General features: G+C 43.7%; 1 protein-coding gene across 1 annotated transcript; it reads right to left on the reverse strand.

The window, feature by feature from the left end:
- Positions 1 to 507: 507 nt before the first annotated feature.
- On the reverse strand, positions 508 to 15,756 carry LOC136768469 (zinc finger protein 345). The gene is made up of 2 exons (XM_066722697.1): positions 15,442 to 15,756; positions 508 to 3,325 (listed from the first exon to the last, which is right to left on the reverse strand). The coding sequence occupies exons 1-2, from the start codon at positions 15,680 to 15,682 to the stop codon at positions 1,371 to 1,373; spliced, it is 2,196 nt and encodes a 731-aa protein (XP_066578794.1). The 5' UTR covers positions 15,683 to 15,756; the 3' UTR covers positions 508 to 1,370.
- Positions 15,757 to 23,664: the final 7,908 nt, after the last annotated feature.

Raw genomic sequence — 23,664 nt, forward strand, 5'->3', positions numbered from 1 at the left:
ATTGTAAGATTTATATTTCCTCCTCCACCCCAGCAATGGCAAAAATGTAATTTTAGTTTTGAGGCTATTCAAATAACCAAAACTGCTGCAGGGATTGCACTCACACTTCAAACACTATGACAGAGGGCAGAACTCTAGAATCCGCCCAAGTGTGACGTCACTCCCTTATATGAAACTGTGTGCGACACGAACCAGCACAATAATTGTACCTGTTACAGGGATTCTGGTAATGGCTCCATACATACCAACATTGATTATATTCTTCTTACCATTATTATTAAAATGAATACAAAAATAAATAAATAAATAAATAAATAAAAGGGTAATATATAAAGAAAACATTAATTAATCTATTCTGGGGCAATATTGTAAGTACACCATTTCATTATTACTGTATCAAGTATCTGATTGACTGCAAACCAATTAACCATTCCTTCAATTTCAATAAAACTTTGATTATTACACATTTATATATATATATATAAGTACTTCAAAAGTGTATGTATCTCAATTTAAATCAGGAGACCTGATGGAATGTTTAATGATCAAAACCTATCAATTAGATAAATACAAATAAATCACATTGCTTTTTAAGGCAAAAATTGTAAACCTAAATTAAATCTGGGAGTTGAACTTAAATTACACACCAATCACAAGTCTAAAGTAGCGCAGTGTGCGTTGAGTAAATACAACTCTCCGAGTTCATTTCAGCTTCTTGCATCGTCTCATTAAAGCTATATTGCAGCTGATTTCAGAGAGAAAGAAAAGTTTCAATGTTTTCTTGTCAAATTTAAAAAGATCGATTCCTGGTTGTGATTTTAAAAGCATGCTATTTTTCTTGACATATTTGATGCTTGCCATACACACAGACAAGCTGTTACTCCCCCACCACGTTGACTCAGAATTATATTTTTCTGGTGATTCTTCAGGAGAGTATAGGAGCTGGCTGACTGCTACAACACAATGATACACATAGCACAAATACATATAACTATGAACATAACGGTGTGTGTAATTTTAATATACAAATCTAATCCAGTGCAGATTATCTCTAGTATGAATACACTGCTGAGATTAAAGGTTGCTTGCTTAACTGAGGCTCTTCCCACTCTAGGAGCTGCTGTGCAGTTTCTCTCCTGTGTGAATGTGTTGGTGAGATTTAAGGCTTCTTGCATGAAGGAAGTTCTTCCCACAATGGGTGCAGCTGTATTTCTTCTCATGTGAATGCACTGGTGAGAACTAAGGTGTGCTGCCTGACTGAAGTTCTTCCCATAGCTGTACGGTTTCTCTCCTGTGTGAATGCGCTGGTGAATTGTCAGATTTCTTGCACAACTGAAGCCCATCCCGCACTGGGTACAGCTGTACAGTTTCTACCCCATGTGGATGCGCTGGTGAGATTTAAGCTGGGCTGTCTGAGTGAAGTTCTTCCCACACTGAGAGCAGCTGTATGGTTTCTCCCCTGTGTGAATGCGCTGGTGACGTTTAAGACTTCCTGATGTAGTAAAGTTCTTCCCACACTGGGTGCAGCTGTACGGTTTCTCCCCGGTGTGGATGCGTTGGTGAGATTCAAGACTTGATGCGTAAGTGAAGCACTTCCCACACTGGGAACAGCTGTACGGTTTCTCCCCTGTGTGGATGCGCTGGTGAGATTGAAGGCTTGCTGCAATAGTGAAGCACTTCCCGCACTGATTGCAGCTGTACGGTTTCTCTCCCGTGTGAATGCGCTGGTGAGATTTAAGGCTTACTAATTTAGTATAGCTCTTACCGCACTGGGTGCAGCTGTACGGTTTCTCCCCCGTGTGGATGCGCTGGTGAGATTTAAGGCTTGATGCATAAGTGAAGCACTTCCCACACTGGGTGCAGCTGTACGGTTTCTCCCCCGTGTGGATGCGCTGGTGAGATTTAAGGCTTGATGCATAAGTGAAGCTCTTACCGCACTGGGTGCAGCTGTACGGTTCCTCTCCTGTATGAATGCGCTGGTGAATAGTCAGATGTGTTGCACAACTGAAACTCTCCCCACACTGGGAACAGTTGTACGGTTTCTCTCCTGTGTGAATGCGCTGGTGAATTGTCAGATTTTTTGCACAACTGAAACTCTTCCCACACTGGGAACAGTTGTACAGTTTCTCCCCTGTGTGGATGCGCTGGTGAGATTTAAGGCTTGCTGCAATAGTGAAGCACTTCCCACACTGGCTGCAAGAGTATGGTTTCTCTCCTGTGTGAACATGTTGGTGATATTTAAGGGTTCTTGCATTACGGAAGTTCTTGCCACACAGAGTGCAGATGTACGGTTTCTCCCCAGTGTGAATATGTTGGTGATATTTAAGGGATTTTGCATTACGGAAGTTCTTCCCACACTGGGTGCAGCTATACGGTTTCTCCCCGGTGTGGATGTGCTGGTGATATTTAAGGCTTGCTGCCTGAGTGAAGAGCTTCCCGCACTGGGTGCAGCTGTACGGTTTCTCCCCTGTGTGAATGCGCTGGTGATATTTAAGGTTTGCTGCCTGAGTGAAGCACTTCCCGCACTGGGTGCAGCTGTATGGTTTCTCCCCGGTGTGAATGTACTGGTGAATTGTCAGTTTTGTTGCACAATAGAAACTCTTCCCACACTGGGTGCAGCTGTGCACTCTTTTCCTTGCAAGAATGCATTGGTGTTTTTTTAAGCTTCCATAATTCCTATACATTTTCTCACACTGGGGGCAGCGATGGTAGCCCCGAGTTTTCCTAGTTGTGTTTGAGGGAGGGGGGTCAGAGCTGGAGGGTCCAGGACGCAGCTGTCTGCAGTGTGAAGATGTGCTCTCACCCCTCACTGCACTGTCACTGCCTCCACTGAGCCCCGTCCTCAAGGCAACAGAATCAGTGTCACACAGTCCATCTACAGGAAGCTGCGGCTCCAGTTTACAGAGGCCTCCTGTAATATTCTCTGTTCTAAGATTACAGGGTTCATCTTTCAAAACTGTATGCATTTCCCACTCCAGCTCATTGTCCTCTGTTTTAATGTGAACAGACGCAACACTGGGCTCACACTGTGTACTGGTAGAGTCTGGCTCAACACCAGCTGCACTGGGTCCACACTCAGATCCCAGTGCACTGAGTCCCTGTGTTGAACCCACAGTCTGTGTCTCAACCATGTGGCCAGACTCCAGTCCACTGAGCTCCATTTCACTGTGTCTGCTCCTGTGCTGCTCAGACAGACTCTTGTTGTCTTCAGTAGCTGTGGGCTCTGTGTCCTGCCTCAGACTGGAGCCCCACTCCTGCTCACAGGGCTGCTGCTCAGTGGGAGACCTTTTCCCAGAGTCAGGGAGGGCGGTGTCTTCTCCAGCTCCTGGAGGAGGACAAGACAGGAGAGCAGATCAGAATTAGGGCATCCCGGCAATTAATCACGGAAAATAAGTCACCGACATTTTACACATTGCCTTATAAATGACATGAATAAAACTCCTTAGAGCCCTTCAGAGCTCTTAATAAATCATACATAACAGATACAGTATGTATTCAATTAAGAAAATAAAACCCGGAGATCCCGTGACCTTCAACAAGAAGCTGATCTTCATCAATGCCATGCTCGCATTGACACAATGCAAGACAAGTTGGCAGATACTGAGGCCAGAAACTGCAATGTGAGGGTAGTTGAGCTAACGGAGGGAGTGGGGGAAATGAACCAGTTCGTTTTCTTCAACAACTAATCCCTCGTTGGTTCCCAGAATGCAACCAAAATGCTCCCTTATTGGAGTTGAGCAGAGCACACAGACCCTATTCTGATGCCTCCAAATTGTCCTCCATCCTTGCTCTTTGATTTTCCAGTGCCTCTGTTACACTGACCAACAGCGCAGCTGGTCGCACATCAGATGCAGTTATTGTCCAAGTCGGAAATTAGCCGTCTATGTGGATTACTCTGCTGTCACTGCTGTGAAGAGAAAGGCGTTTGGACCGGTCAGGGCAAGGCTCTGCCTCTACAGAGCAGAACATTGCCTGGTGTCTCCTGTTGTTCTGAAAGTTAACCATGACCCGGCAAATATGCATATTATATTGGCAGGGGATTTCAATCAGCTATTTATTCCAGTGTTAGATACATCATACTCTTCACCCGCACCATCTCCCAAAATTACCCAATTTTTTAAAGGAGTTTACCTCTGATTTATGCGTTTGCGACCCTTGGCAAGTACAGCACCCCTCTGACAGAGATTATACTTCCAAACAGTACTTAAAGAAATGATGGACATTATTTATAGGCCGCTAACTCAATTATTCCAAAAGACACTTAGAACAGGGGATGTGCCAACTGACTGGAAGACAGCAAATGTCAAACCAATCCACAAGAAAGGAGACAAAACTGAGCCAGGAAATTACAGACCAATCAGTCTCACCTGCATCACCTGTAAAATGTTGGAAAAGATTAGGCAGAAAACAGAGGAGCATCTTAATGAAAACCATATTCTTGGAGATAGTCAACATGGGTTTAGACGAGGCAGATCATGTCTTACTAATTTATTAGATTTTTTCAGCTGTAGATCGTTTTGAATGCCTTGAAGCCCAATTTCCATTTGTGTCCCCGGGTGCGTGTGTCCCTGCTGATCTGGAAAAGCTCCTCTGGTTTGATGTGGTCGATGCCTTTCATGATTTTGAAGACTTGGATCAAGTCCCCACGTAGTCTCCTCTGTTCCAGGGTGAAAAGGTTCAGTTCCTCAGTCTCTCAGTAGGACAGTCCCTTCAGACCTGGAATAAGTCTGGTTGCTCTCCTCTGAACTGCCTCTAGAGCAGCGATATCTTTCTTGAAGTGTGGAGCCCAGAACTGTCCACAGTATCCAGATGAGCTCTAACTAGTGCATTGTACAGTCTTAACATCACTGCCTTTGTTCTCAATTCTACACTTTTGACATTCTGATCCAAGTCTTCAAAATCATGAAAGGCATCGACCACATCAAACCAGAGGAGCTTTTCCAGATCAGCAGGGACACACACACCCGGGGACACAAATGGAAATTGGGCTTCAAGGCATTCAAAATGGAAAACAGGAGACACTTCTTTACACAGAGAGTTGTGACAATCTGTAACAAACTCCCCAGTGATGTGGTTGAAGCTGAAAATGTGGGAACATTTAAAATCAGACTGGATAGGATCCTTGGATCACTCAGTTATTAATGGACACCAAACGAGCACGATGGGGCGAATGGCCTCCTCTCATTTGTAAACTTTTGTACTTAATAAAAAAAAATAGAATTTGTCTAGCAACTTTGCAACGTCCTAAATCTGGGGGTCTTGCTTTACCAAATCTTCAACTTCATTATTGGGCTTTCCAGCTGAAGAGACTTTAGTCAAACCCTATCATTTACAGGATCTCCCTTTCACTGGTCTAAACCACAAATGTCTCTGCGCATGGGCACTATTGTTACCCATACATTACAACCTTGTGTCTATTCTCCTTGGTCTACACACAATATTCATATATTGGGGGATATATGGACTTGAAAGAGTTCTACGGTCTTCCAGGCTTCTCTCTTTGTGTACCTCAAGGCTTCGCTCATCCCTGTGTGTGCATATGGGCTTCCCTGGGAAGCTCCTTTGCATTTTCTCATCCTTTGGCAGATTGATTTTGTAGTTCTCCTGGATCAGGGTTTGTCTCTCACATATATAACAAATTGTTATTCTACAATATTAAGACCCTTCCAATGAAGTCCATATGGGACAGGGAGTGAAGTACAAATGCTGTTACTCCTGACTGGAGCACTATTTGGGATAACATCTTTACTTCATCCAAACATTTGTCTCATCAGCTCAGTCACTTTGAATTGGCTCAAAAATTATATGCTACTCCTCTCAGGGCATTTCAGATGAAAATTAGTGTCGACCCTCTGTGCCAGGCTTGTGCCTTGGGAGTGACAGGTACCTATGTGCATATATTCTGGGAGTGCCCAAAGGTTGTTACTTTCTGGAGATTCGTGGTCTCCATTATGAGTCCTCTTCTGGGTGTGAAGGTGCCTCTCTCTCCTGAGATCTTCCTACTGGCTGATGATTCAAAATTAGTCTCATCATCACATTCCAGGAAGCTGTTCCTGGCAGGGATGATGGTGGAACCGTCCATTTCATTTTCTTCTATATGGCTTGATCACTTATGATATTATTTTAGAAAGATCCACAGCTCAACTACACTCAGCCTCTGCTAGGAGTTTGGTTGTATGGGACTCGGCTGAAGAGTTACACAGCTAAGTTTATTTTACTGATTTAAATACAGCTGAGGGGGAGGGGGAGTATGGTTATGTATGTATGTATGTCAGTTTCTACTAACAATAAAAAAAAAAAAAGTCACTTACTGTCTCTTTTGATTTAGATTGAATAATTATTGATGTCCTACAACAAATAAAACCTCACTAGAAAACAAACCCAAAAAACAAGCAAACATGGGAATGTTTCCATAGCACTGGATTTTTGGACAACAATATATTTGAATGGTTATGCGTTACTTATGGTATCACACATCAATTAAGCTATACATTTTTTTTTTATATATAAGTGTGATGAATAGATATATCGATAGTTTAAATTCACAAGAGACCAACAATACCAATTAGATTCATTTTCGTGACGGAACTTTTTCACATCTGAAAGCCTTATCTGTCATCTGTTCTAATGCAGGGATGAGTTTAAGGAAATCAAGTTCTTTCAAAACTTACTTTTCTCAAAGCACATTTCTTATGACTGTCAGATGTTCATATACAGGGGGGTGTCTGTCATGTCTGTGCCTCTGAATGCCCCTGTCCACCTCCAGAGATCACAGTTTTCTGAGTTTTAGTTTTCCCTTGATTGTCAGTCCATCGCCACTTAAGTTAATTGATCCTTGTTTTCTAATTAAGTCCACTCACCTGCTCCTCATTGCCCTAGCTCATCAGTGTGACCTATATATTCTCCTTTGTTTCCTGGGTGCTTTGTTAAGTCTTGTATTCTCCCCGAGTTGCATTTCTAAGCCATCCATTTCTATTTCGGTGTACCTGTGTTTTGACCCTTGCTTCCTTTTTGACTACCGAGTCTTGGATCTCCTGCCTTTGCGGTGTTTGCTAGTTTTTGACCCCTTGCTTGTTTACCTGACCACATTTTTGGATTCCCTCTATATACTCGTTGCCGGCATTGACCTCTCACCTCTTGACCTCTCTGACTTTGTCTTTGCTCACCCACACCTGGGTCCTACGCTCCTGTCCCTAAGTCCCCGTTACAGAAGACATGGACCCAGCAGACTTTTCTTCATTACAGACCAGTGTCTTCCCAAAGCAGACTCCTTGGAAAGCATGATTCCAGGCTGCAGCAGATATCTTCCACACTAGATAAGCTTTTGTTTCAACCTTCCCCCCATCCGATGCCCTGCTATTTGGCCTTGCTGTACCAGAGAGATATGACGGTGCTCCAGATAGATGTGCTGGCTTCCTGCTTCAATGTTCTTTATTCTTTGTCCATCAACCATCTGTCTTCACTTTTGACCACCCGACCAAGGGGAAGGATGCTGGCGAACAGCTACTTGTCCTCCACCAGGGCACCTCACCTGCAGCTGATTATGGCCTGAAATTCCAGACTCTTGCTGCCATTAGTGGATGGAATGAACGCTCTTTATTAACAGTCTTTCAGCAGGGTTTAAACGATGATCTCCAGTCTGATGTCCAGTCGTGATGAGGATATGGGCTTAGAGGAACTTATTCTACTCGCTGTTAGACTGGATAATTTGCTGAAGAACAGGAAGAATTGTTCATTGTCGGAGTTCTCTTCTCATAAGGAACCTGAAACTATGCAAATCAAATCGCACACGGCTCTCTACAGAAGAAAGGCTGAGGAGGGTACAGCAGAGACTGTGTTTCTATTGTGGTCAATCAGGTCACTTCAGAGAGTCTTGTCCAGTGCAAACCAAAAGCTCCCCAAAGGTCACTGTAAGCCCCAAACAATGTCCCCTGCTTACTGGCTCGCAAAGTCTCATCAAAGTAAAGATCATGAGTGGTTCTCAGAGTATGCATGTTTCTGCCTTACTGGACTCTCGATCAGTGGGAAATTTCATTCACCGTAGATTTTCACGCAATTGTAGATCGGCTTACCATTCCTCTTATTTCCTGCATCCCTTCACTTCGAATTAATGCTATCAATAACCAACCCATTGGTTCTGGTACAGTCTCTGAAAGGACAGTTTCCATCAGCCGTCAAGTTGGTCTCCTCCACAACGAAAGTCTGTTGCTTCTTGTGATTGATTCACCTGGTGCTGATCTAATCTTGAGACTCCTATGGCTTTCTTATCATAATCCATCTATTTCTTGGAAGGACGGCGAAATACTATCCTGGAGTCCTCATTGCTTCTCACAGTGTCTATCCCTTCCCTGTCGGGCTACCCACATTGAGAGCGCTCTCCTTTCTGTGCCCCCGGAGATTCCTCCTGAGCATAGGGATCTGGCAGCAGTCTTTAATAAGGTCTACCCCCTCATCGACCATGGGATTGTGCAATCAATCTGCTTCCTGGAACATCCCCTCCTAGGGGGTATTTATCCTCTTTCTATCCCCGAGTCACAGGCAATGAAGGAGTACATCACTGAAGCCCTGAAACTTGGCATAATTCGACCCTCAACATCCCCTGCAACAGCAGGTTTTTTCTTTATTGAAAAGAAGGATGGAGGATTGAGACCCTGTATAGATTATAGGGGTCTTAATGACCTCACCATTAAATACCGCTACCCTCTGCCCCAGTCCCCGCTGCCCTGGAACAAGTCAGAGGGGCCAGATTCTTTACCAAACTGGATCTGCACAGTGTGTACAATCTCATACGCATCACGGAAGGTGATGAGTGGAAGACGGCATTTATTACAAACTGCAGTCACTATGAGTATCTAGTAATGCCTTTTGGTTTAGTGAATGCACCTTCAGTTTTTCAGGCCTTTGTTAATGAGGCACTGAGACGTTTCTTGAACCATTGTGTTATCGTCTATATTGATGACATACTCATTTATTCCCCATCATCATCTGAACATATCTCCCACGTCCGAGAGGTCCTTCAGTGTCTTTTATGGAATGGGCTCTTTGTGAAAGCAGAAAAAGGCGAATTCCACCATCAGCGCTAAGCTTCTTGGGTTACTTCATTGATCCCAAGGGAGTCAATATGGATCAGGGGAAAGTGAGAGCAGTTGCAGACTGGCCCCAACATAAAACCGTCAAGGAACTGCAGAGATTTCTGGACTTTGCAAATTTTTATTAAAGGTTTATAAGGAATTCGTGCCCTCTCCTGGACAGAGTCAGCATTTACTGCTTTTACTAGACCCAAGAACCGGTTTACCACGGCTCCAGCTCTACGACACCCTGATCCCTCTCTCCCCCTTGTGGTCGAGGTGAATGCCTCCGAGTCTGGAGTGGGGGGCTGTGCTCTCCCGACAGCATGGACAACCCGCTAAACTATATCCCTGTGCTTTTTTTCCAAGAAGCTCTCCACAGCTGAACGGAACTACGACATTGGCAATTGGGAGCTCCTAGCTATCAAACTGGCATTTGAGGAGACATTGGCTTGAGGGAGCCAAACATCCCTTCCTGGTACTCACTGACCATAGAGATTTAGAGTACATCTGGTCTGCCAAACAGCTCAACCCATGTCAAGCTCGCTGGGCTCTTTTTTTCACGTGCTTTAACTTCACATTGTCCGATCACCCTGGTTCCAAGAACATCAAGGCAGATGCCCTATCCCAGCAGTTTGACACGCCTCACAATCTGCCCTCTACTGAACCTATTCTGTCTCCCACCTGCATTGTGGCTCCCATCAGGTGTGACATCTTCTGGGATCAAATTCAACAAGCTCTTACCACTGACCCTGTCCCTCCTGAGTGTCCTTCTACACACATATATGTCCCGACCTATATGAGACCTCAGCTTTTCCAATGGATGCACTATCCCTTATTCAGCAGAAATTCTGGTGGTCATCCCTGGTCAGAGACATCACCCACTTTATCCAAACCTGCACTACTTGTGCTCAGTCAAAGTTCTGCCATTAAAGGCCTACTGGCTTCCTGGAACCACTCCCTATCCCTATCCCAATGCTATCGATTTCATCACGGATCTCCCCAACACAACCGTTCTAGTGGTGGTTGACCGATTTTCCAAATCCAATATCAATGTTTGTCTCTCCTCTGGATATCACCAGACGGCCAGACGGAACGTCTTAATTGGTAGATTCTTGCATATTGCAGCCACTCACAGCAAGAATGGAGTCGGTACCTGCCCTGGGCAGAATACGCCCAGAATTCCTTAATCAGATCCCTCTACTGGCCTTACTCCATTTCAGTGTGTATTGGCTACCAACCTCCCCCGTATCCTTGGTCTGGGGAAGCATCTGACATCCAGGCAGTTGATGACTGGTTTCGCTGGAGCGATGATGTCTGGCAGTCTACCCACGTCAGGCTACAGAGGGCAATTCAACGCCAGAAGGTGCAGGTGGACCGCCATCAATGACCGACTCCCCAATTCCATCCTGGAGAGGAGGTCTGGCACTCGGGACATTCGACTCCGTCTTCTCTCCAGAAAACTGTGTCCCCGCTTCATTGGTCCCTTCAAGGTCATAAGTCAAATCAACCTGGTCTCCTATCGTCTTCAGTTGCCCCCTCATTACCGGATCTCTCCTACATTTCATGTCTCCCTCCTGAAGCCAGTGGTATCCTCTCCCTCTCCACACGTCACTCCTCGAGTTCTCCTCCTCCTTCCTTGGAGTTAAAAGGCGGCCCTGCCTACACTGTTTGCTCCTTGCTTAGCTCTCGACATCGAGGTGGTCATCTGCAATATTTGGTCGATTGGGAGGGATATAGCCCTGAAGAACGCTCTTGGGGGGGGGGGGGGGGGGTCTGTCATGTCTGTGCCTCATTATGCTCCTGTTTCTATCCATCTATTTCTATTTCAGTACCTGTGTTTTGACCCTTGCTTCCTTTTTGACTACTGATTCTTGGATCTCCTACTTTGCCGTGTTCCCTCTAGATACCTGTTTGCCGACATTGACCTCTCACCTGGTTTTGACTTTGTCTTTGCTTGCCCGTACCTGGGTCCTACACTCCTGTCCCTAAGTCCCTGTTACAGTGTCCTAGAAGTGCTCGTGGAAGGAATGAAAACAATGATACGGTTTTTAACAAAACAACAAGACTGTCTTTCAGCACAAGAGACATTTCAATTTCTAACAGAAAAAGACTAGTTGCTAGTAGAGTTTGTTTTTTTACCTGAACTTAGAACTAGACTTGTAAACAATATTTGCCAGATGTACAAGCATGTGAATGAGCTCGTGGGTGAGACGGTCTCTCTAGGACTGCAAATAAACACAGATGTGCAGAATTCAGAAGAGCAACTGGATGTTGAAATGCAAAGAAACTTTTTGCAAAAACAGCAAGGATGGGGTATTTGGTGGAATTGAGTTTCCAGCAATAAAGTGGAGCTTCTATTTCCTCACATCTCATAGAAAGCAACTCATTTACTAACTGATCTGTAGCAGATCTTGCAGAGCTGCTCCCAGCAAAGACCTGATAACACAACTAACACAGGAATCACAGGAGTCAGTGGTGTCATGCCATTGGGGCACGGGGGGCACCTGCCCGCCAGATTCTTTCCATTGTTCTTTTCTTTTTTTCCCCTTTGTCAATCCTATGTAGAAACATTTCAGTAACTAAGATTTATCTTAGATGATCCCTTGCCACTCCGGCTACAGTCTGTAATTTAGCCACAGCCCTTTAATCAGCGCATGCGCGTCATCAGCTGTGTACCTTGTGCCACCAGTGTTTGTGTGTAAATGACAGCAGGTACAGAACATCACACACTGATCAACACTTTGATTGTTACAACACATTTTAAAAAGCCTTTGTTTGGGCATTTAATTTTAGTTCATCCTGCTTTTTCTGTGGCAGTCTGAAGCATGTATATTGTTCCGTTTTTGGCTTTCGTTTTGCCCAAATTTCAGATTTGTGTTGGTAATGTTCTGTTTCTATTCAGTATGCAATCTGCTTAAAATTATTAGGTACATTAAAATAGGCATTGTTCTCTCTCTCATACTATTGTTTCATAATGGATTGACACCACGCAAGTCAATAAATGTGTTTTTACAAAAATGCTACATTATTTTTAAAATATAGTAAAAGTATTAAATTATGTTTTTTGTGTAACGGTGGTGTACAGCATATATTGCTGTCAATCACTTTACCTTTGGTACTTCAATAATGAAGTATTCAGGTGCTTTTCCTGCGTTTCAATTGTTCTTATAGTTTGTACAATACAATTTCATCATGCCAAAAGATTGACTGGCAAGAGATTAATATAAGGGTCCCACTCCTTAGCGAACCCCAAACGAAGATGTTTCTACAGTAACTGGTATTAGAAATACCAGTACAGAGAACACAAACAGTGGAGCAATACTATTAAATAAGTTTATAGAGCAGTACATTAAAGTACACTGACATTTGAAAATATGTAGGATACCACCCCCCCAAAAAAACAAAAAAACAATTAGCTGCATGGCACCCCTGACAGTAGTTATTAAAAACAACAGGATACTATGGGAAGTGCAGGCAGCCCTGAAAGTACCAATATGAAAAAACAAAATACAATGAGGCCTGCAGTCAGGCCTTTTGCAGCTTGAAGGTTGTTTTACCACCAAAAATCCAATGAATCATAAACAATGCTAAGTTTTAACATTGAGTTGTTTTAGTGTAATGTCTGTAAAATATATCTGTGAATCTAGGTACACTAATGAACAGCATTGTGATCAGCTTTTTAAAATGCTTCCTGTCGTGCTTTTTGTTTGTTTGGTTTTTCTGCAGTAGCTCTATTTGAAACTACTATTTAAATTTCATATTGTTACAGTTATACATCAATCAGCCATAACATTATGACCACTGACAGGTGAAGTGAATAACACTGATAATCTCGTTATCATGGCACCTGTCAGTTGGTGGGATATATTAGGCAGCAAGTGAACATTTTGTCCTCAAAGTTGATGTGTTAGAAGCTGGAAAAATGGGCAAGCGTAAGGATCTGAGCGACTTTGACAAGGGCCCATCTGACTGGGTCAGAGCATCTCCAAAACTGCAGCTCTTGTGAGGTGTTCCCGGTCTGCAGTGGTCAGTACCTATCAAAAGTGGTCCAAGGAAGGAAAAGTGGTGAACCAGCGACAGGGTCATGGGCAGCCAAGGCTCATTGATGCACGTGGGGAGCGAAGGCTGGCCCGTGTGGTCCGATCCAACAGACGAGTACTGTAGCTCAAATTGCTGAAAAAGTGAATGCTGGTTCTGATAGAAAGGTGTCAGAACACACAGTGCATCGCAGTTTGTTGCGTATGGGGCTGCGTAGCCGCAGACCAGTCAGGGTGCCCATGCTGACCCCTGTCCACTGCCAAAAGCGCCTACAATGGGCACGTGAGCATCAGAACTGGACCACGGAGCAATGGAAGAAGGTGGCCTGGTCTGATGAATCACGAGTTCAAGGTGTTGACAATCGGTTTCATCAGCCTTGTGTTTAAACATGTTAGTATGGAACCACTGGTGTATGCATTTTATCTTTTTATTGCCCGCAATCGTCCCAAAGTCTGTGTAGGACCATCCCAGACATATTTTTTATTGTCCCCGGGACGACAGGACGACGTTAATTTCGAGCCCTGAAAGTGTGTAATAAATACCAGTTAATTATGCTAATTTGCATAAAGTTGAACTTTGCTCAACTCTGCACTGTCACTTTCGCTGGGAGATTTTGTCTCCGAGCACAGCACCGCCCCCTGTCGCCGGGAATGTCTGCTCTCATTGGAAATGAATGGGAGTGAGTCGCTCTGTAGCGCTAGCGAGCGGGCAGTGTGAACGCACCTTCAGCCTGGGGCAAAAACTTCTAAACCACTAAACACGTGTCATTGTACAAAATGGGATCAGGAAAAAAGGGAGGAGGGGGCAAGGGGAATTAAATCCTGCTTAGGACCCCAAAAGGCTAACATAAGAAACATAAGAAGTTTACAAATGAGAGGAGGCCATTCGAACCACCATGCTCGTTTGGTGTCCATTAGTATCTATGTCAGTGTTTCTCAACCGGTGTTCCGCGGAACTGTGATGTTCCGTAGGATGAGTGCAGGTGTTCCGTGAAAAAAGGAGAAAGTAACACTGTTACCCGCTAACGTTACATTAAATTAAACCCCATTCATGTTTGGAATAATAAACTTAAATTTATATAAACAGTGACCTTGTTCACACAGACACACAGGGAGAGAAATGCAGCTCATCAAGGTCTGAAAGGAAATTATATCAGCCAGCCTCTATAAAGGAACTGGCATGCAGCTGAATAAGCGGCAAAGCTCCACAACAGCACGTTACTTTTGAAAGGTGGTCTCAAAACATCCAGAACAAACAGAGCGGCTGCAATCTGTGGAACAAGAGCTCAGAGTGTCAATGTTCAATTCCCCCAAGGAGTAACATCTCTGTGCCAAAAAACAATTTTAAAAAAAGTTATTTTTACAACAGACTATGAATAGCAGTACACACAGTATTGTCAACTAATTGTTTTTAATGTATTCCTTTTAAATAAGTTATTTTAACGATATATCTGTTTACTGTGTTAAAGACAGTGTATTCTGACATCATGATTCTTCTTAGCTTTTATATTGCCTAGTTAGAAAAATATGGTTAAACTAGATTTGATTAGAATTAATTATTTGATTAATAATTTTAAATGAATACAATGTTATATTAGCTTAATTAAGTTGTTTTATAGTTTTTTTCCCTCGATTTGAATAGGAGTGCTGATTGCTGTTTTTAAGATTGTTCCTTGTTACATTTTAGTCAACGTCTTTAGTCAAAAACATAGATACATTGTTTATCTTGAAACAAAATGGTGCAATTGCACAGACAATCTGTTCTAAGAATCCAGTCTAAACCTCAGTTTGTTTCAGGCTGGCCACCACAATTGCACGGATAAGTTTATAATGGTAGGCCTGTTTTGTATTTTGGTCAGTAATGATTTGCCTGTTGGGAATGCATGGTGCACTGATTGCCTATGTACAGTTAGCAATGTAAAAGCAATACAATCTGTGATGATATCATGTGGTGTGCCTCAGGATAACTCCAAGGCTCTGTGTGCCTTCCCTAAAAAAAGGATGAGAACCAGTGAGCTAAGTGAGCCAAGGATTTTTAAATGTTCCCACATTTTCAGCTTCAGCCACATCGCTGGGGAGTTTGTTCAGATTGTGACGCCTCTCTGTGTGAAGAAGTGTTTCCTGTTTTCTGTCTTCAATGCCTTGAAGCCCAATTTCCATGCGTGTCCATCTTGCTTCATCCTCTCACAGCGCTTTTAATATGAAACGAGCGGATGCGCATTTTCAGCCCTGATGAGAAGCCGCACAGATGCGTCACAGAATAAGATCCAGCCCATCGCGTCTGCGCATCGCGTCTCTTTAACCAGCGGACATGAACACAATGAACAAGTTACCTAGGGCAGCTCCCGGGGTCTCTCCTCCTCCGTGTCCGCCGCTTCTCAAACTCCGCTTCGCCGCCCGCAGCTCCCGCAGCCTCCAGCGCAGCCTCTCGGTCTCTCGCCGCCTTCGGCTCATCTCCTCTCGGTGCTCCGCCAGCGTCTCTGCCAGCGCCTTCCGCGCCGCACACTGAGCGGCTCTCATCAGCTCGGCCAGAGCCGAGGACAGGCGCTGTGTGAAGCGCTGGGACAGAGACATGCTGCTCGGGCTGCTGGGCGGCTCAGTGCGCACACAGGCAGGAAGGGAATGAGGAAGCACTACGGTGGCCGTTAAGGCTGTCCTGCCCCTCAGGGAGCGAGTGTTTGTGCGTCGGCGCAGTGCGAGTGAACACAACTGCGCACTTACTTATGCGCAAGAGTTTAGCGCTGAATCCCAGAACTCTGTGCGTTAAAGGCGGAGACACGTCAGTAGGGAACATATGGCAGCGGCGGCTGTATATCAATGTAATGTAATGCTAGCTAGACATTTGTAGAAATTGTGTATTCATGTATCAAGGAAATTATAATACATAGATAATATACAATTATATAATCATGATTTCAATATATGATTAGAAAGTTATGCCCAAAACCTTTTGGCACCTATCAATTAATTCATTACTGAAGTAGTATGCTATAAAACTAGGAGGTGATATCAACAAATAATCTATTTCAAAATAATAATAATAAGTATTATAAGTATTACCCCTGTCCACTGCCGAAAGCGCCTACAATGGGCACGTGAGCATCAGAACTGGACCACGGAGCAATGGAAGAAGGTGGCCTGGTCTGATGAATCACGACTTCAAGGTGTTGACTTGGCCTCCAAATTCCCCAGATCTCAATCCAATCGAGCATCTGTGGGATGTGCTGGACAAACAAGTCCAATATATATATATATATATATATATATATATATATATATATATATATATATGTTGTAATTAAGTTATTAAGCAAACTGCAATACAGAAAAAAATAAAAAATATGGACAGATAGATCCCACCCACCACCTGCATCCACTGCCAACCTCCCCCCACCTTGACCCCACCCCCTTATCCCTCTGTAGTCTGGAGAGCAAGTGCAGCTGCAGTCTGCTAATGGGAGTCTGCTGCAGAGTATGAAGCTGAAAGAAGCTGAAAGAAGGGAAGAGGCACATAATCTTCCCAAGAAAGATTATAAATATGCAGGTTCCATTTTTGCTCACAGATTATTGTCAATTTACAGATAAAAAAAAGCAATAGTAATAGCACTTCATTAGCTCAATCATTTTTGGAATATGTCCCTTTTTATTTTGGACAATGAGAATCTTTAATCCTCATTCAAATTAAATCAATTGTATATAGTGGAACACCATGCCAAAGCATGCAACATTAAATGATACAGAATAAGTGCATCATACAATTAAAACATAATTTAAATGTTACAGTATTGCTACTGTGCAGTAAAATGCATGAATCACGCATTCATCACACAATTATAATGCTAAAGTACATTTAAAAACCCCATTAAATCTACAATCTAACCCCAAAACAAAGTCCCACAGATTCTCCCATTGCCCTGCCGTTACAAGAAGTAGACGTTTGTTCATTTAGCTGCATTAGTAACCCTATTGTTTTGCAGTATGTTTGCACTTGCACTCAATCTTAACCAGTGCAACTTCGTTTTTTTAAACATATATTTACTTAATATCTACTGCTTTTACATTTTGTAAAATAACTAAAACTGGTAGATTAATATACATTATGTGGCACTTATTTTCTAAGATAAAAATAATGCAGTGGTATCAATTGTGGCAGGGAGGGGGTTAATTGTCCCTCCCTGTCTGCTCATGGTCTGCAGGTGGTTGGGGTGATTGATCAATTAAGGTGAATCAACCCCAGCCACCTGCTATATATTGGATGGCCCTTGTGCCGGTTTATTTTGTTTGGTGTTTATTTAATTAAAGACTTACTTTATACCTGTGGTCCGTCTCCAAGCGTCCATTGCTGGCCACCCCGCCACTTATGGTGTCACCAGGAGGCTAGGAGCAGTACTGCAGGTTTAGTTTAATACCTGCTGGTTCCAAATCAACCGTCAGGGGAACGACTGCTCTTGCGCTGCCAGCCAGCTGCTGCTGCCGCCGCCCAGGGATAACGTGCCCGCACCGCCCGTGGTCACCAGCCTGCTGTTGCTGCCGCTGCCCGGGGATGAAGTACCGGTGTCGTGGCTACTGTGCCCTGAGGGGGCACCACCACTGCCAGGGAGATTACCTCACCCAGAGGTGGAATCTGGAGGGGAAGTAGAACCTGGACGGGGAGAGGGACCATTGCCTCGCCCAGGGTCACAGAACAGGGAGGACAGTGCCAGAGTGTATGACCCTGGGGGAGGAGGTGCCTTCCCGTTCGGCCCTCCCGCCCTCCCCTCGGTGTTGGGTTCCGGCTGGGGAGGGGGCAGCCGATGGCGGCCTTCCATACTTTGTGTGGTGAGGTGAGGTGTGTGTGGCAGGGATGGGGTTAATTGTCCCTCCCTGCCTGCTCATGGATTGCAGGTGGCTTGGGTGATTGATCAATTAAGGTCAATCAACCCCAGCCACCAGGCTATATACCTCCGGCCCCATCTTCGGGATCCTCAAGCCGGCCCAAGCCGGGTTCGCTGTGGCCACAGCAGGGACAGATGCAGGAGCTCGCACCTGAAGTTGCTGGACCAGCTGCACCACTGCAGCCAGCAACTGCTCCACCACAGATGCCTCCATAGCTGTCCTTCCACGTACCAGGTAGGGAGTTCAGGGTAAGTATGCCGCGGTTGTCTCTCAGGGGTTAGCTGCTTCACCCGGGAAAGGAGAGAGATTAAATAGATGATGCACAGCTGCCCCTGACGTCACAGTCGCCACGGTGCTCGTCGCCTGCAGCCGTGAGCTCACAGCCTGTTTGCGAGGGAGCTGTTTGCAGCAGCCGTGCTGTGACAGACAGCATCCTGTCACAAGCATTAAAACGTCTTAAACAAAAGAAACCACACGTTCAATCACTTGAAACACACCAGGGCAACAAAACAAAAACACAACAAATACAATCCTATAAATAATAGAGCACATCACCATCCGCATGATGGCTTAACAGCAGGGGCGTCGGTTTTAGAGGGGCTACAGGTTTTAGGCGGGCCCCGAATGTTTTATGAATATCCCCTGATCTCCAATTTAGTTTAGCTGATGGTGTTTTCTCCGGTAAGAGCGGGGGGGGCTGACTGTGTGTTCATATGATTGCAAGACACGCAAGTAGATGTCTGTATATAAACTCACAGCAAAGCCGTTATGGTAAATAATCGGAGTACAAATATATTATTGGAATTGGATCAAAAGACCCGGGGCTAGTACAAAAAGCCCAGATCTACCGACGCCACTGTCTAACAGTGCGTCTGTTTCCTCTGTATCCCAAATCACTGGACATTTTACCACCTGTTTGAGTGCAGCAGCTACATGAGCCCTGTAGAGCTTAACTACCGTACATGTCATCTCCGTTGTGTGAAATAGTTAACAGGTGCGCTCCTTGCAACACTGATGATATCTCTTGTTTTTGTATTTTTAAAAGAACATGCAGGAGAATCTTGTATAGGATTTTTTAAATGTTTATAAACCGGGTTAATTTTGAAAACAACATTTTGAGAATACAAAATGATGTCTGTTTCTTTGCTCATGCACATTTCTGAATTTCTGAATTTCTGCAAGAACGAGGCACGGTCACTTTCCAAACTTAGATTCAGAGTATAACCCAACTACACTTTTCATCACTGACATGCTGGTAATGTACCGAACCACAGAAGTCATATTGGAACATGTCGATCAAATAAAGAGAATTTGAACTGATCACACTTTCAGAATTAGTTTTGTATACTTGCCGTGGGTCTTGCACTTTCTACAGTGCAAAAGGCCACAATGTCAGTTAGGAGATCTATATGCACTGAGAACTAGGATGAAGGCCCAGAGTATTCTGGATGGTGACTCGCATGCCTTGTTCTCAGAGTTTGAGATGGTACCTTCAGGTAGGCGATATAGGGTGACTGTCAACCAAAAATGTATACAGGAAATCTTTTATTCCCAGTGCAATTAGCTTTCTTAATTCAAGGTGATTTTAAATAGTATTTTAGTATGTATTTTAATGTATAATGTATTTATTTATTGTATGTATGGATCTATACGTGGACAGATTATATTTTGTTGTGTTTTTCATTGAGTGAGACCAAAGACAATTTTCCACCTTGTGTGGACAATAAAGTGTTCTTGTATTATTGTACTGTATTGTAAAGATTGGTCTTAACATGTCTGAAAAGGGACTTACATTTGCTCAGCCGATAGCTGCAGGAACCATGTGTAAATGTTTTAACAATCACTTGTATTTTAAATGCAGCACTCAAATATCCAGGTTTTCTCTTTGAGTCAGTGCAGCACAGCACTCCAGTCTTCTAGTTTCTGGGAGATTGTGTGCTGTTGGGATATCTGTTGCTTCCAGAGATTTTAAAATCCAGACAATTTCTTGACTGTGCTCGACAACAAAGGTAGCTTGTGACTTCAGGAGATCTTTATTGTTTAAACGATCCTTCAAATCCTGTTCACACCTTGCAGAGTAGTTCTGTAGTTCTGAGTGTGCTCTGCAAGATCCTATACAGCATTGATCTTGTTTGTACTGCGCTCACGGGTAGCTGTGGTGTCATGTTGTGTTCCTCCATGAAGTCTATCAGTTTATTGAAATCAACACCATTTTAATTTAAGCAGCAAATCAAAGCCTGGGACACAAACGTACATAATAGTAATAATATATTGACTAGTGCTGGGTATCAGCACTGATGTCCTGATTCGATTTTACTTTTCTGTCTGCGTGTCTCTGAGATTTCATGCACTTTAAACCCGGATGTGGTAAATCTACCTGAATCTGTACTATTTTACAGTGCATGTGTAGCACTGTATGCTATTACTTGGGGTGTTGTTGTTATATCAAAGTAAATAATACTTTAATTTTGCTTCTCATTTAAAAATAAATGCATGCTTTTTTGTTAAAAATCCACGCCCGCAGATTTAGTCTGGCCCTAGTCATGACCTGGGACTACCTGTGGGAGAACAGGAGCCAATTCTCAGATGGCCACACCCTGCTCCACGTCCCTCTCTTTCACGCACCTTCTCTCTTACAGCCGTTCTTCTCTCACACTTCAGCACTGTCTATCTCTCTCTCTTTCTCCTTCCTTCTCTCACGTTCCATCTCTTCACTCCGCTCTTCTCACCAACTTCTTTCTCTCCGCATCTGTCGCTTGTTCACACGTCTTTCACAACTGTTACTCATGTGACCCATCTCTCTCTGTGTCCCCCTCCTGCTCTCTGTCTGTTTTCAATGCTCTCACATTGTGTCTGGAAGGTTTCTTCTTTCTCTCTGCCACATACACTCTGTCACTCTTCTGCTCACTCTCTCCCCCCCATCTCTCTCAGTGCAGTGTCTGTACAGCTGTGTCCAGTCAGTCAGTGTGTCTGTACCATATTAAGCCCCCCCCTCTCTCTCTCTTCAGGTGTGCCTTCTGATCTCAGGTGTTTCCCTGCACCCAGTGCTCAGTGTCCTTCATGGCCCAGCTCTTCCTCCACAAGCATATGAAGAGATGTCACCAGCAGGAGTACCTCACCCTGCTGAGGTCTACCTCAATCAGAGTGAAGAGCAGACAGCAGCGCCCTGGACCATCCTTCCCAATCAGTGCACTCTTGCCTGCCCTGCCCCCTAGAGACACTGGGGGCCACCACCACTGCACCCAGTGTGGGAAGAGCCTCAATAGAGGAGATTCTCTTACATGCCACCAGCACACTCACACTGGAGAGGGACCGTACTGCCACCCCCAGTGTGGGAAGAGCTTCAGTAGTTCAGGAAACCTTACAGACTCCACCAGCGCACTCCCACTGGAGAGAGGCCGAACTGTAATAAGTTATTAATTCCTAAAACTCCCTCACACTTGTGTACTGTGTGACCTGCCGCACTAACAATGGGACATGTCAACAGGGTCTCACAGCACAGCATCCCTCTGTACCAACTCTGCACTGTGACCGACAGATGTGTCTATTAATCTGTACTAATGTGGCGTGTAATTTAGAGCTTCCAAAACCAGATATAGTCCTCAATCCCGTGAGCCACGTCTGAGGAGCACATATATGATTAAAAGATATTGGAGGCACATGACGGCAGCGGTAGACACAGGGGCTCCGGTGAAACATTTGTCAATAAACACAAAACGTCAAGAAGAGAGAAAGGAGAAAGCATCTTTGAGAACCCTGTGAGGCTAAAATGGTTCTTATGAAGCTACTCCCTAAACTTGAGTAGTATTGTACATGCAGCATTATTTTTTTTCCGTCTGCACCTTTATTCACCCCCCCAAAAAACAAAATGTTTAACGAGGTATTTTAAAATGAAATCTTGAACGGGACATTTTGTTATTAATGGCCCAAACAGCAATGTGAAGTTTGTTTTCCTCTTCAATTTACATTTTATATTTCAAAGTGCATGGACTATACAGAGGTGAACACACTGAACTCATTGCACCGGGGCTCGTGTAAAAAGGCCGAACTCCGAGCTCAACTCACAGACAGAGCTACCTGGATTGCGTTAGTATGTCCAGTTGGGTATGTGTTGCCTATTTGTGAGTTTCTATTTTTTTGCACTTTCTTGTTTTTTTTTTTTAAACAATTTATCTTTTGCTTTTTTCCCCTCTGGCACAGCTTACATAAGGACTTGATTCAACAAAGTGTTCATCCTCTTGCAATGGCCGTGAATATCAAAGATATACAGTGGGTCATAACTCACCACAAAGGAGCATTGATTGAACCGAAAGTGAATCCCACAAAAATTATTGTATTCCGGTTATAATAGTAAAAGTACAGGGGAGGCAATACTTGTACACATACATTCCTCATTCACAGTACAGAACATTGTCATAGATAATGATGGTCACTATGTACTGGTACAAGGTAATGTACGCAATTAATCTATTGTATTGTTGGATATGTTCATCTCAGCTTGTTGCATCGTCTTACAAGAGCTTATTCACACACCCAACAGAAAGAACTGCAGCAGAGTTAAGATCCATTTTTATTTTAGAAAAACAACTCATTCATGCAATTCATGTGAAATCTACAAATTCAGTAACAATTCAAATTAGAATACAAAAAATAATCAAATATAAACACTATAAGAGTGATCAGTCACATTTTAACAACACTGTTAAAAAATGAAACCTAACAGTTAACAATCATTTACATCAGAACACAGTAAACTGGTAAATCTCAGTCAACAAGTCATCCTGAGTAAGGATGCTGCAAATAATAATAAAGTAACAATAACTGCATCAGTATTGCACTGTAGTAGTGTACTTAATGTGTGGTACAGATTAGTGCCGTTCACTGCTGGAGAATGGAGTCAGATACAGAACTGTGTGAATTTCCAGACAAACACTGATGTCTAACTGCTGTGTCTGACAAAGATCTGCTCTGATCAGCTGCTTCACACTCCTGTCACTCAGCAGACTGAATGGACAGCTGACCAGTGTTTCTGATCAAAATTAAAGCATCTCTTATAATCTGCACACGATTATGTGCTGTGCTGCACTGACTCATTATTGAACTTTCTAGCAGTCGCAGGTGTGTCAAAGGCAGCAGCTGTCTTCTGGTCATTCCTAAAAATGCTGACAATCAGAGCTAATGAAAATGACTGTGGTAGTGACTATGTTGTGGTTTGACTTGGACTGCCTTTTTTGGGGTGTCAAATGGAGATGTAGTTGTCCAAAAATTACTCCCACACCACGTTGTATTTTTCTGGTGATTTATCTGGAGAGTATAGGAGCTGGCTGACTGCTACAATACAATGATACACATAGCACTGACATATATACAGTGAGGGGAAAAAAGTATTTGATCCCCTGCTGATTTTGTACGTTTACCCACTGACAAAGAAATGATCAGTCTATAATTTTAATGGTAGGTGTATTTTAACAGTGAGAGACAGAATAACAACAAAAAAATCCAGAAAAACGCATTTCAAAAAAGTTATAAATTGATTTGCATGTTAATGGGGGAAATAAGTATTTGACCCCTTCGACTTAGTACTTGGTGGCAAAACCCTTGTTGGCAATCACAGAGGTCAGACGTTTCTTGTAGTTGGCCACCAGGTTTGCACACATCTCAGGAGGGATTTTGTCCCACTC

This window comes from Amia ocellicauda, chromosome 14 (assembly GCF_036373705.1).
Source record: "Amia ocellicauda isolate fAmiCal2 chromosome 14, fAmiCal2.hap1, whole genome shotgun sequence".
NCBI classification, from domain to species: Eukaryota; Metazoa; Chordata; class Actinopteri; order Amiiformes; family Amiidae; genus Amia; species Amia ocellicauda.

Excerpts from the sequence above, each read along its gene's own strand:
- LOC136768469 (XM_066722697.1), bottom strand. The coding sequence starts at position 15,682 with ATGTCTCTGTCCCAGCGCTTCACACAGCGCCTGTCCTCGGCTCTGGCC. Across the intron at positions 3,326-15,441 it reads GACCCCGGGAGCTGCCCTAG|GAGCTGGAGAAGACACCGCC; the intron begins GTAACTTGTTCA and ends GTCCTCCTCCAG.